This window comes from Rhynchophorus ferrugineus, unplaced genomic scaffold, assembly GCF_030347505.1.
Source record: "Rhynchophorus ferrugineus isolate W39M unplaced genomic scaffold, kcgeb_rfMv2 rfM1, whole genome shotgun sequence".
NCBI lineage: Eukaryota > Metazoa > Arthropoda > Insecta > Coleoptera > Curculionidae > Rhynchophorus > Rhynchophorus ferrugineus.
The window spans coordinates 71187527-71201337 of NW_027472580.1; the positions used below are offsets into that span (position 1 = coordinate 71187527).

Sequence of the window (13811 nt, forward strand, 5' to 3'; positions counted from 1 at the left end):
TAACTCGTTTAACCAGTTTATTTGCAGGTTTTTAGGAGAAGGACTGTTGATATTTACATTACAAAAATAACCGAAACATATTCGCGAATTGGGCAAAAAAAACCAAATCCAATTTATAACGCTGGAGAAGTTCTGCGACGGACTGAATACTGCGTCTGGCGTTGGTGGGGTCGGAGACTGTACGGACACCTGTTGGATTAACAGCATCGGCATCGGCAGCAGTTTTCCGCATACCGTCGGCCAAAGAAGGCGGCGCCTGATCCACGTTCCGGAAAAACCTCCTCTCATCACGTCCAGCGCGACGCAAAAGTTTCCCATCTCACGGTTGGTAGAGTTCGTCTGACAGTTGCACGCCAGTGAAGGACCATGAAGTGCGTGTTCGCGTTAGGAATTATTGTTTTTGCCGTGGTCCCGTTCGGCGTATGCGGTAAGTTAATCCCGAAATTCATTAGTAGGGGTGTTTTGGTGGTGCTCCAACGGTTTGAGCCAATTTCCTTCTTTAAATAATATAAATATTCATTATTTCACTTATTATACCTATATATAAAACGGCCGGTTGCAATGGAATTATGGAAAATTGCTCTATTTACAAATATGTCGCAATGTCACCAATAATTTACTTGACTTTTTTGGGAAATTAAGCTGCTTTTCAGTGCGGTAAATACGGTAATATGGTTGTTTTAGTGATGTTTAAATGATTTGAGCCAATTTCCTTTTTTACATGATATAAATATGTTCTTGTAATATGTATAAATCTCTAGGTATTTAGTATTTTGGTCTAAAAATTTTTTGCGAGTTTACACTTCCTTCCAATGCGGTTAATATGGTAATCTGGTTGTTTTAGTGATACTTAAATGTTTTTATCCTCTTTTCGTTTTTGAATAATATCAATATGTATAATTACCTTAGTTAAAATTATATAAAATATATATTGCTATAGCGGATTTTGGAAAGAAGAATTTTATATTTAGGACTAAAAGTGTATATTTCCCCAATATTTTACATATTTACTCTTTTATAAACTTAAACTGCTCTTCATTGTCCATATCTTATTTTTTTCTTTTGACGGCGGCGATGAAGTTGATCAAAACATGGCTGTTTTAGTAGTACTCAAATGATTTGGATCACTTCTGTTTTTTAAATAATATAAATATTCATTATTTCACTTATTATACCTATATATAAAACGGGCGGTTGTAATGGAATTATGGAAAATTGCTCTATTTACAAATATATCGCAATGTCACCAATAATTTACTTGACTTTTTGGGAAATTAAGCTGCCTTTCAGTGCGGTAAATACGGTAATATGGTTGTTTTAGTGATGCTTAAATGATTTGAGCGAATTTCCTTTTTTACATAATATAAATATGTTCTTGTAATATGTATAAATCTCTAGATATTTAGTATTTTGGTCTAAAAATTTTTTGCGAGTTTACACTTCCTTCCAATGCGGTTAATATGGTAATGTGGTTGTTTTAGTGATACTTAAATGTTTTGATCCTATTTTCGTTTTTGAATAATATAAATATATATAATTACCTTAGTTAAAATTATATAAAATATAGATAGCTGTAGCGGACTTTGGAAAGTTTTTCTTTTTGTGAATGCGATTAGTTGATTCCAAAAATTACGAATAAAGCACTTTTGGTATACATATCCAGGAATTTTATATTTAGGTCTAAAAGTGTATATTTCCCCAATATTTTACATATTTACTGTTTTATAAACTTAAACCGCTCTTCGTTGTCCGTATCTTATTTTTTTCTTTTGACGGCTACGAAGAAGTTCATTTCAAAACATGGCTGTTTTAGTAGTACTCAAATGATTTGGATCACTTTTATTTTTTAAATAATATAAATATTCATTATTTCACTTATTATACCCATGTATAAAACGGCCGGTTGTAATGGAATTATGGAAAATTGCTCTATTTACAAATATGTCGCAATGTCACCAATAATTTACTTGACTTTTTTGGGAAATTAAGCTGCTTTTCGGTGCGGTAAATACGGTAATATGGTTGTTTTGGTGATGCTTAAATAATTCGAGCCAATTTCCTTTTTTAGATAATATAAATATGTTCTTATTTATTATATTATTATTTAATTTTTTGTCTTTTTGGTTGGGATGGATGATTTCTAGGTATTTAGTATTTTGGTCTAAACGTTTTTTTTGCGAGTTTACACTTTCTTCCAATGCGGTTAATATGGTAATGTGGTTGTTTTAGTGCTACTTAAATGTTTTGATCCTATTTTCGTTTTTGAATAATATAAATATGTATAATTACCTTAGTTAAAATTATATAAAATATAGATAGCTATAGTGGATTTTGGAAAGTTTTTCTTTTTGTGAAGGCGATTAGTTGATTCCAAAATTTACGAATAAGGCACTTTTGGTATACATATCTAGGAATTTTATATTTAGGTCTAAAAGTGTATATTTCCCGAATATTTTACATATTTACTGTTTTATAAACTTAAACTGCTCTTCGTTGTCCGTATCTTATTTTTTTCTTTTGACGGCTGCGATGAAGTTGATTTCAAAACATGGTTGTTTTAGTAGTACTCAAATGATTTGGATCACTTTTATTTTTTAAATAATATAAATATTCAATATTTCACGTGTTATACCTACAAAGAAAAGGGCCAGTTCCAATGGAATTATGGAAAAATATTTTATTTAGAAATATTTCGCAGTCTCGCCAATATTTCAAAAGGTTTCAACCATTTCCTTTTTAAAATAATATAAATATTTTCTTATTTATTATATTATTATTTAATTTTTTCTCTTTGTGATTGGAGTGAGTTTGGAGTAGAAAATTTAAACTACTTTTCATTGTATATACGTTATTAAAAAAATCGTTAATATATAAGAAAATAAATTTAGTTCATCGGTCGTAAAGGATATTTTAAATATTTTAGTTCAGTTAAAATATAGCATTGTTATGTTAAACCCAAAAAACTTTTCAATAAAACTGATTCTTCTGTTTTACACGTTTGTATATTCAATATATATTCTTAATAGGCTTTACTTATATTAGTTTCTTGTATATTTAATATTTATGAACACTTTTAGGAAAATAATTTTAAAGTAATATTAAATATATAATTCGTAGATAAAGCTACTATTGGTAATAGAATTTTTAAAGAAGTATGTCCTAGTATACAATTAATTTTTAATATACTCATTATCATTTGTGTTAAGGAGTTTAACTTATTGAATTGAGACAATATTTTTTCCAATATAATGATATAATTTTTATCCGACTTCGGATTTTTAAAGATTTTTAATCAACAATCTTTCAAAAACTTAATTGACTTAATTTGCTTACTACTTAATTTGTATTATAATATGGTTCTTTACAGCCTTTAAGATATCTAAGGTTTTTTTTTTAATTCGAATGAGCCGAATTGGTGGCACAGTGGTAAAGTCGATAGGATGATCCTCCTACTATTGCGATAGCCGTAGGTTCGAATCCTGCTGGGGCATGGTCGTAAATTTATGTTTGTGATTGTTTAAAATTTGTGATTGTCCTAGGCAAGAGTGTCTGAGAAAGAAAATGATCCCAGTCACGCCAGTAACCAGGCTGGGTAAAACCGGAAGTTTTCTGTTTGGGTTGATTTTCTAAAGTTAGTCACTCGCCAGTCAGTAAGCTGAGGACCGTGGTTTGGAGCTCACGTTAAACTGTAGGTCCAGTCCATAGTTGGTAAAAAGAGACTTTAAAATATATTTGAAAAAAATCGAATGAAACTACTAATTCTATTTATAAATCTTCGGGAGATCCTTACCCATTCTTCATGTTTATATATTCCTTCATACTTTCCGACAATTCTAGGTAACATTTTCTATAGTAGTTAAACGATAATAAATTATTTTAGTCTGTGAAATACAAGTATGTTGAAATTCCATATAGATTCTTACAATATTGAATAATGTCCTCTCATAATTGTTCAATTTTTTTAAATAACAAACTTATCTTATGCGTAATGTCTAAAAGAATTATTCATCACAGTTTTACAGGTTAAGCTGAGATATATTTAATTACAAATTTGATTAGATTGTAGTGTTTTTGTTTCTATTTAATTATCGAAAACAATTGCTTTCCGTTTTTATTTCCTTTATTCCTTTTATGGAATATTTTTGATTTCTAAGTAGCAAATTTTCATTAATTTTATTTTAGATATTATTAACGCTGTGGTACTATATTAAGGTATAGGACGGCGTATAATTCTTACTTAAATTAACCCTCTTTCTTATTTATAATATCTTTTGCAGTTGTATTGTAGAAATATGTTATTGAAAGGAAGTCATACATCTTGTGTTAAATCATAGGTACTAGTACTATAATAAAAGAAATATTTCAAATTTGATCAATATGATCCTTTTACAAATGTTAGTCCAAAGAATTATCCGTGGTCTTGGACAGTCTATTTAATATGTTTATATTAGAAATACTTAAAATATAACAACAGCACTAAAATTCATATGCGTTCTATGTGTTATCGGTTTACAGGCTTTGGTGTCTAGGTCTGCTTTTATCTTTCTTTACGCTTCAGGTAATGATGAATAACTCCTTTCCAATATCTAGCTGAAAATTTTGCAATCGTTTGTGGAGTTTCTTCCGATTTCAATACTTTTACATGTTATTGTAACAATAGAAAAATAGTTACGTTCTAGCGGCTATTAACAAATGGGTACTGGTTAATTTATGTGGAACCCAACTACTAAGCTTCTTTTGGTGTCCTATTGTGTAAATGCTTTAAAAGTATTTTGTGGATCATTTCTCTTCCATGTCGCGAGATGGCGGCCTACCTGCATACATTTAAGAAATTCATGGACCTTTTGAACGATTGGCTTACTTACGCTATATTCATTAGTAAGACCGACATTTACAAATAATAATAGTAATATCGAAATGAACAAGTATCACTCGAATCATTTATATGGGAAAAAAATAAATTACTCTTTTTTCAGCTTAATATTATTCGAGTAGGTTTACCTAGCCTGGTCATTTTCAAAACTGTGTAAATGATAAATTTTTCATGCGTGTAACAAATCGACCAAAAAATGGGTTAATTTGATCATTAGACATTTAGAATTCTTCGTTTTTAGACTAGAATTTTGTCGATTTTTTTTTGTTTAATTGATGTGTCTTTGTCTAGTTCAAGGTCAGTGTTTGAGCACGTTGTAGGGATTATTATTAGGCCTATAAATTAGTTTTAAAGGATTTTGGTAATTTCAATACTTTTTGTGAAAAATCGGTACAATGTTTTTTATTCAATCTGTTTCCCTTGAATAACTGTTGATTTTTTTCGTCATTGGTAAGTTTTATATTTGTTGAATGTTGTATATTCCCTATGTTTAGCGTAGAGCTCATTTCAAACGCATACATCGCAGTCGATAGCGATCCCGATTGATGGTTTCATCGAGTAGTACCTTCAAATTATTTTCTTCAATTTTTTTTGGATGTCCAGAATGCTTTCTGCCTTCGGTGTCACAATAAATTTTAAACGTATTTTGGTACTTTTAAAACGCCCTAACCAGTATTCACACAAAGTGAAACATTCCATAACGATCATTTACTCGGTAAAAATTCAGATATTTTTAATGCATTGAAATAATATTTTGTTCACTTCGAACGGAAAGACACATCTGAGATATGAAGCGTGTTGATGAAGTTTTAATATTGGTTACAAATGTACCGAACATGCTGTGATATATAGTGATCTGTTTTAAATCTTTAAAAATTAATTGATAGGCCTCCCGGTTTTCCTTAGAAGTTTTAAATCAATATAACTATAATCTGGCTGTATCAAATGTATTTATGTGTTTACGCGTGGCTCTCATTAATTTCAATTATATTTTTATATTTTTAAAGAATTTAAGTGGTAATTATGGTACACTGTTTTCAATCAATTAAGAAAGTTTTTTTGTATAAAATAAATATGTATTTGAGGTTGAGATGATTACATGGTATTTTATAATAAGACTTTCATCAGCACCATCAACAGATCAAAACCATCGTTTTCCTCATGTTTTTTTATGAATACTCAGAAATTTTACCTTGATCAATTGCTTCATTAAGAAATAGATGCTCACATATTATTATGCATGTTATTTTATATTATTAAGAAATATTTCAAATATTATCAATATGATCCTTTTACAAATGTAAGTCAAATATTTTATGTTAATTAAATTAGTAGAGGGATCCATTTATTCATACTTAATTTAAAAATACTACTAAATAAATCTATAAATCTTTTTACAAAATTTATACATATTTATATCCACAAATTGCCCGCTCTCGGAACCATTTGCATTAAATGTCAAAAATCCTATTATTTTTTATTGGAGACTTAATATCACGAGAGTGTATTTCAAAGTAGCTTTAAAACTTTCCAGTAAATGCAGCTTTTACTTTAACGAGAATTTAATGAAACTTTTGATGCATGTGTTCAATTAAAACTTCACATAGCGCCAGGATTAGCGCATATTGAAACACAAAAGAACGAAAATAAGCAGGAACGGAATAGGAATCCCCATTGCTATCGGCTCCGGGGTCCGCCTTAATTGATAGAGAGATTGTCGAGTTAATCTGCTTCATTATTTTTGTGGGATTTGAGCCAACAATAAAATTGTCTGTATTCTATTTGCTCTTGCGCCTTCAGTTTATATGATTTCCTTGATAGCAAAGCAATAGACCGCAATTATATAGTCATATTAGTTTAGGCCTGACCAATTTGGTAAATATTTTATTAATTATTAATATCTAATTATTATTATCTAATTAATAGGTTTGTTAATTAGTATAAATGTAGTTTTATTTTTATATAAAACTCAATTTCTATACCCTCTCTCTCTCTATATATATATATATATATATATATATATATATATATATATATATATATATATATATATATAACAGGTCAATTCAAAAGTCCCCAGCCTGACACATAGATGGCGCTATTAGATATAAATCCATAAGTTTTTTAGTCAGCCCTAACACTCAAAAGATGCGTGTATAAATTTGACAGCTGCCGGATCATTAGTTTGAATTATAGCATTTTGAGTGAAGCAATTTTTGTTATTGTGAAAAATATGGATAAAAAGAAATTTCGCGTGTTGTTAAAATATTGCTTTTTGAAGGGATAAAATACAGTTGAAGCAAAAACTTGCCTTGATGCCGAGTTTCCGGACATTGCCCCAGGAAAGTCAACCATCAAGGACTGGTATACTTAGTTTACACGTGGTGAAATGCGCACCGAAGACGGTGAATGCAGTGGACGCCCAAAAGATGTTGTTATTGACGAAAACATTAAAAAAATCCACAAAATAATTTTGAATGACCGTAAATTGAATTTGGATGAAACAGCAGACACTCTAAAGATATCAGCTGTGTATACCCTGTATCAACAATGTATACGTTCATCATATTATTCACGAATATTTCGGTATGAGGAAACCTCTACAAAGTAGAGCCGCGCGAGCTCATCTTTGACCAAAAACAACGACGAGTTAATTATTCGGAGCAGTGTTTGAAGACTATCTAGCGTAATAAACCTATACAAGCGTAAGTGTTTTTGTGTCGATATGTGACAATGGATGAAACATGTTTCCATCATTTCACTCCGAAGTCGAATCGACAGCCATCCGAGTGAAATGCACACGATAAACCCGCTCCAAAGTGTGGGAAAACGCAACAGTCGGCTGTAATAATTTTCATTGACTATGTTGGAATAGGAAGGACCATCAAGTTTGAAGGACAAAATCGCTGAAAAATGGCCGCATTTGAAGAAAAAGAAAGTGCTGCTTCACGAATACAATGCACTGTGTCATAAGTCAGTGAAAACGATGGCAAAAATCCATCCGTCCACCGTATTTTTCAGATCTGGCCCCCAGAGATTATTTCCTGTTCTCAGATCTCAAAAGAATGCTCGCTGAGAAGAAATTTTCGTCGAATGAAGAGGTGATCGTCGAAATTGAGGCGTATTTTTAAGTAATGAACAAATCGTACTACAAAAATGGTATCGAAAAGTTGGAGGGTCGCTGTTGAATAAAAAAAAAATTTGTCAAAAAAATGTGTTATACTATTGTAGGCCGGGGACTTTTCAATTGTTTTTAATTTATATTAATACAAATATTGGTTAGTATGCTTGGTATGGGCACTTTCCTTTACACCCTTTCTAACCTATGACAGAGTGTTGTTATATAAGAGGATCACTTTATGTCTGTTACTTCGTCATTGTTGGTCTCTGCTGCAACAATATGCCATTTAATTTGTTAAATTAACCTCAGTAGACTTGCAGTAACTTTTTAATTTCGTTTTTATGTTTTTAGTAACCGTTTTATTCACCATACCTTCTTGATAGACCCATCATATACGCAGCAAGGATTTATGTTCATGAATATATGGCTTCGATGTCGGTGTGGATGATTCTTTTGGGTTAATCTACGAATTTTTGCGCACGGAATTATTATAGGACATATTTTTTTCATCGTCAGTCAGAACAGGCGATAGAAAACTTGTATGGTCGCCATCGCTGTCCTTTAAAATTTTTCACGGGTCTTTTTTCTCATTTCATTTCCACCATTTTGGTTCATCAGCTGCTAAACTGTCTGAAAGTAATTTGTGAAAGTTTTGGTTTTTTTAGTGACTGGACAGCTTAATGTGGGATCCGTACCACGGTCGTTGGCATAAAGTCTACTGACTGGCGAGTGACCAACTTGAAAATCAATGAAACCGGGGCGATGAACCACGAGAAATCATAGAAGACATCCGGCCTTACCCAGCCTCTCTGCTGGCGCGACTGGGGTCATTTTCTTTGTCGGATTTTGCACTCTTGCCTAGGACAACCACAAATATTAAACAATTACAAATATAGATTTTAAAACCATACCCCAACAGGACTCGCACTCGTGACTATCGTAACAGTAGGACGTCTTGTCGCCTTTACCACTGCTCTCCAAGCCGGCTGTTGCTTCATATAGAAACTGCCTAAACTATCTAATTTAAGTGTTAGATTAGTTTGTTTAACAGTTGCTTACATTACTTCACATTTCCACCAATATATAGCTGAATATTGTAAACGTATTGAAACCCGTATCATGGCTTTTGGGAGTGTGCTCTTTTCGATGTTTTCTTCAATTATCTCCCGAATCTACATCATTTTGTGCAGTTACAAATTAATTAAAATAATATTAGAATATTATTTTTACACAATAATCATTTTAAATAAATATTAGTTATACGTAAACTATTTGGCAGTATATTCAGTCAATAAAATAATGTATTCCGTACATAAAAGATCCGACTTCAGATTCTTGTTTTTTTTCCTGGAGAATGCCGATTGCTGTTTTTTTAAAAATTTTTATCTATATTTTCAATATATTTTTAATAACTACGGAATTTATTCGATAGACCGGTTTTCTTTTGGATGAATTGGATTTATTATTAGATGTCTTTAATATAAAAGAATTATAAAGAACGAGAGACATTTTGTTACCTTTACTAAAATAATATGTTTAAGAAGATGATAACAGCTAAAGGCTAAATTATTTAAAATAAAAGTTTAAAATAAAATTTTTTATATCGGACATGTTGTTTATATTGTATTCAAGTTAACCTTTTCTATATTACTTAGTCATTGATGAAAAATCACCATAGAAATTACATATTTCAAGCAATTTTTAAATGGTAAAACTTTATTATGAAATTGAGTTTTCTTTAGTAGAACAATTGCGTGTACTGCCTCCATTTTACGAGACACTTTAAAGTTAACTATTACTATGGTGATTATTCGGAGATGTGACTAGTTTACCAAGGTATACCCCGCTATGCTTTTTTTTGGTGTCTTTGAAGTTAATGATGTAAGTATAAAGTTATAGTATATAACATATGATGTTGCTAAAATTCAGCGGGATACATACATCAGAGTAATTTAAAATTGAACTACTCGGATCCTATGGATACATTGCAACTGACTCAAACAGTTGCTACTGGCTTCCCAATTGGAGTAGCATTTGTTATCTAAAATTAGCTGATGTTCCGTAATCTATTTCTGTTACCTGTATAGTTTTATCTGTTTCTGTTCTAATAGAGGTCTAATGTGATTTTATTGCTCATTTAGAAGATCTTTTTATTTATGCCTATAAAGTTATACTAATTTCAAAGAAGGACACGTCTGAAATGTTAAATATTATTATCCAAAAAAGGAATCTTTTTGGGATTTATCTTTTTATAAAAACACAATTTTCAAATTACTATACATATTTGAACAATTAACAAGAACTCCAAGAACCATATAAATAAAAATTACCGTCTAGAAAGACCAAAATCGTTTAGACCAAATTCAGACAATATAGTTAAAACCAAAGGAAAAAGCCACCACTATATATGAAAGCAGTGAAATTCTGCTAAACATGTCCAAATATAATAAACTAAATCGCTGCTATTCCTGATCCACAAATCCCATTAATGAATTAACTACCTCGAGCTTTTGATTAACTTATTGTACATTTACAGTACATTAGATATAGATTATCGTACTTTTAAGTTGAAAGAAATCTCAGTAAATACATCATTATTTTTACAAAACAATATTTTATATCCCCATACTCTTATACAATAATGCATTGTATTTTTCTTAGCATTAGATCATTAGGGTGTCGTTGATAGTTTTATATTTTGATTATTTGATCTAGGTCTAATCATAATAATTTTGTTATCAAATTTAATTAATTCATAGTATCACTGTATATTGTGTCTAATTTCTTCTCATCTGATTTGCTGAATTTCACATTCTGACTTTCACTCTCAGAAATTATTTTTCTGTTATCTGTATAGTTTTATCTGTTTGTGTTATAATAGAGGGCAATGCAATTTTATTGCTCATTCAGAGGATATTTTTAATGCCTATCAAGCTATATTAATTTCAAAGAAAGACACGTCTGAGATGTTAAATATATATTATTATCTAAAGAAGGTATCTTGTTGGGATTTGTTAAGTTTGAGTTTAATAGTTGAATTTGTCCATTCTATGGCTACGAATGACAAATGTGTCGTCCCTATATTTAAACCAGTTATAAAATATTGGAAAGTGTTAGCTAGTGATTTTTTATCAAGAATTTCCATCTTGAAAGATCTTGACTCTGATAGGACATATAGGGAAACGGCATGAGGTCTGCCTAATAGAAATTTCCCTAGAACTGGAGATATGTGTGTTTTATGGACGAGAGGAAATTGATTGGCATTTTTTTTTCTGATCTTTTCACATATTTCTCATTAATGGAGACTTCATCAAAACTAACAAGAGTTTCCCTTGGATTAATTTGATATGGAATTGTATCTATTTGTTCTTGGAGTACTTTAGGTGTGTATTTAGAACATAATATCCGTTTGACCTCCTATGCGAACTCCGATGATTGAGCGAAGAAGGGTATAAAATTTGTGCATTATTGGTCGATAAACTATTAGAATTCCATATAGGGTGGTCATGATCTCGAGGAATTCGGATTTTTCTAACTTTTTGTTCCGAACCTTCCTTTAAAAGAACGATAGTTGCTTTCTTCATCCTTGAGGTTTGGTTCTTTTTCAAAAGATTGTCTTTTGCCATTTTGAAACTTAGGTTTCCCTTTTGGATGTGACCCTGTTTGTGCAGAATCATCATTCAATGACGAAGCTCTCTCTCTCTGCTAATGTTAAAAGCAGGAGGTTCGGCACTACGGTTCAGACCATTGAGATACAACATATTACAATTTTTAGGGTTGGTTAAATCTCAGTTATGTATTATGTTTTTTGATATATAATTCGGGTTCTGTAGGGGCTGGCATTCTGATATCGCGACTTAGGCCTTCAGAAGTTTTTAGAGGTTTTAGTGAAAGACTTTTTCCTTTGGTCCCCAGGACAAAGTTCCGCCAATCTGACCGACTTTTCTGATGTAATCCTATTTAAAGCATTCCATATATCCCATATATTGCTATATATTATATATTTAGTGTGTTCGCAAGAATAAGACGAAATAATTAATTTTCGCTTTTCGATAAAAGACATTTTTTCTTTAATAAGAGAGGTTTGTCGAATAATTGATTTGGCTTTTTGGGCATAAAAACGGTTTTTTAATTGAAGGCACTTCGGGAATACTTCGAGAATTCCGGCGCTTTTTAAGGAAGGCTAAAGTGTAGAGGTGGCGGTGCTAAGATTTCTCAAATTAGCTGAACGAATCTACGTGACATACAATAATCTCTCCGTGAAAGATTGAAATAAGTCTTGAGAATCTTATCGAAGAAGGTTATTATTATTTTGTTCGAATGGCAATAACAAATACATTTTTAAAATTAAATGAATGCAATATAAACAGGTTTAAATCATTTTGCAAGTTAAATTAATGGTGTTAAATTTAAACCGAAAGAATATTTATAACACATTTTGTTGACAACGTTTAAATGAATACAGTAAAGCCAATGTTTTGCTTTCTGCATAACTCTATTCGATCATATTATTATTATAGTAAATTAACTATCGGAAATAATATCACTTATCAAATTTCACATTATTTAGATGGATTAATAGCTAAGAAAAAGTTAATTAACTAGTTAAAAAGAATCAATATATTTTGCCAGGGTAAGCAGAGTCTATTTGATCCGTATTGTAGAATAAGAGACATGCATCAATATGAATCAATAGGCGTGAAAAAATCTTTGTCCCCTTTCTATCAAGCAACTTCCTTAACAAATATGGCTACTGTTCATGATCGGCCGCAGACATTCTGATCTCGAATATTAAAACTCTCTCTTTTTTTGCTACTTATTTGATGCGTTTTGCCATGTGAAAGGTACGAGTAAGAAATTATATGTCGGATATATATTTATAGTTCCATATTTACAGTATGAGTCATTGCTTGATTATTTCCAAAAAAGTAAGGGCTAATATATCTGTGACTTGATAAAGCGGCCCGAAGGACTTTTTTGAGAGATGAGAAGTCAGAATGTATATGTCTCCTTGTATATCATTTGATATGAAGGTTTTAAAGGTTTGACTAATCAGAAAAACACATTTTCTTGAACTTCTTTAAGTGCTATTATACCTTTTCACAGAATTTTAGTTATTTTATTGAACCCCGTTTAACAGCTCAAGTTGAGTGACCTGTGAATATATTCAAGTTCGGAATAGCTGATCTCAAACCTAATGTTGGTTTTGGATGGGTTTTAACAGACTAGCATACGCATTCGACGTCCTCACTTATTGTTATGCAACCAGGTGCCCACATATAAAATAAAGGTATTGAGTTTGCTGTTTCTATAACAAATGTGTGTGCGAAGTTGTGTAGTAACGGTATTTGAGGCTGAATATACAGAGTATAATAAGACGAAGACAACAATATCACATAGTATATAATATACATAGTTTTAATGAATTTGATGTGATTTGATATGATTTGAGTTTAATTAGGGTGTTAATTTAATATAATTTAAAAAAAGGGTATATACTGCATCTTTCAGCAGATCAGCCATGAAATATCTTAAGGTGAAGAGAACTAGACTTTAACAATAGAGCAATACAAAAATAGCACATATATACAAATGAGAATTTATTTATATTGTTCAAAAGTAACATTATATTGGGACAAAATAGGAATTGTAATTGTTAATTTTATTTATTAGTGATGATCGGGCTGGCTTTGAATAGTGCCGTAGTGATATAATTGATGTCGTCACTAAACAATCTTTTTTGGAATGCATGAAAATTTAATGCTTAATATTAGGGTTGTGTTCTATTAAAGTTACATACAAATTCAATTCAAAAGA

General features: G+C 30.9%; 1 protein-coding gene across 1 annotated transcript in view; it reads left to right on the top strand.

Moving 5' to 3' along the window:
* The first annotated feature begins 240 nt into the window (after positions 1–240).
* The window catches only part of LOC143189975 (uncharacterized), a 563901-nt gene continuing 550330 nt past the window's right edge, over positions 241–13811 (top strand). The window contains exon 1 of the mRNA XM_076394004.1: positions 241–427. Coding sequence (XP_076250119.1) covers positions 367–427 — 61 coding nt within the window. The 5' untranslated portion in view covers positions 241–366. The remainder of the gene's footprint in view (positions 428–13811) is intronic.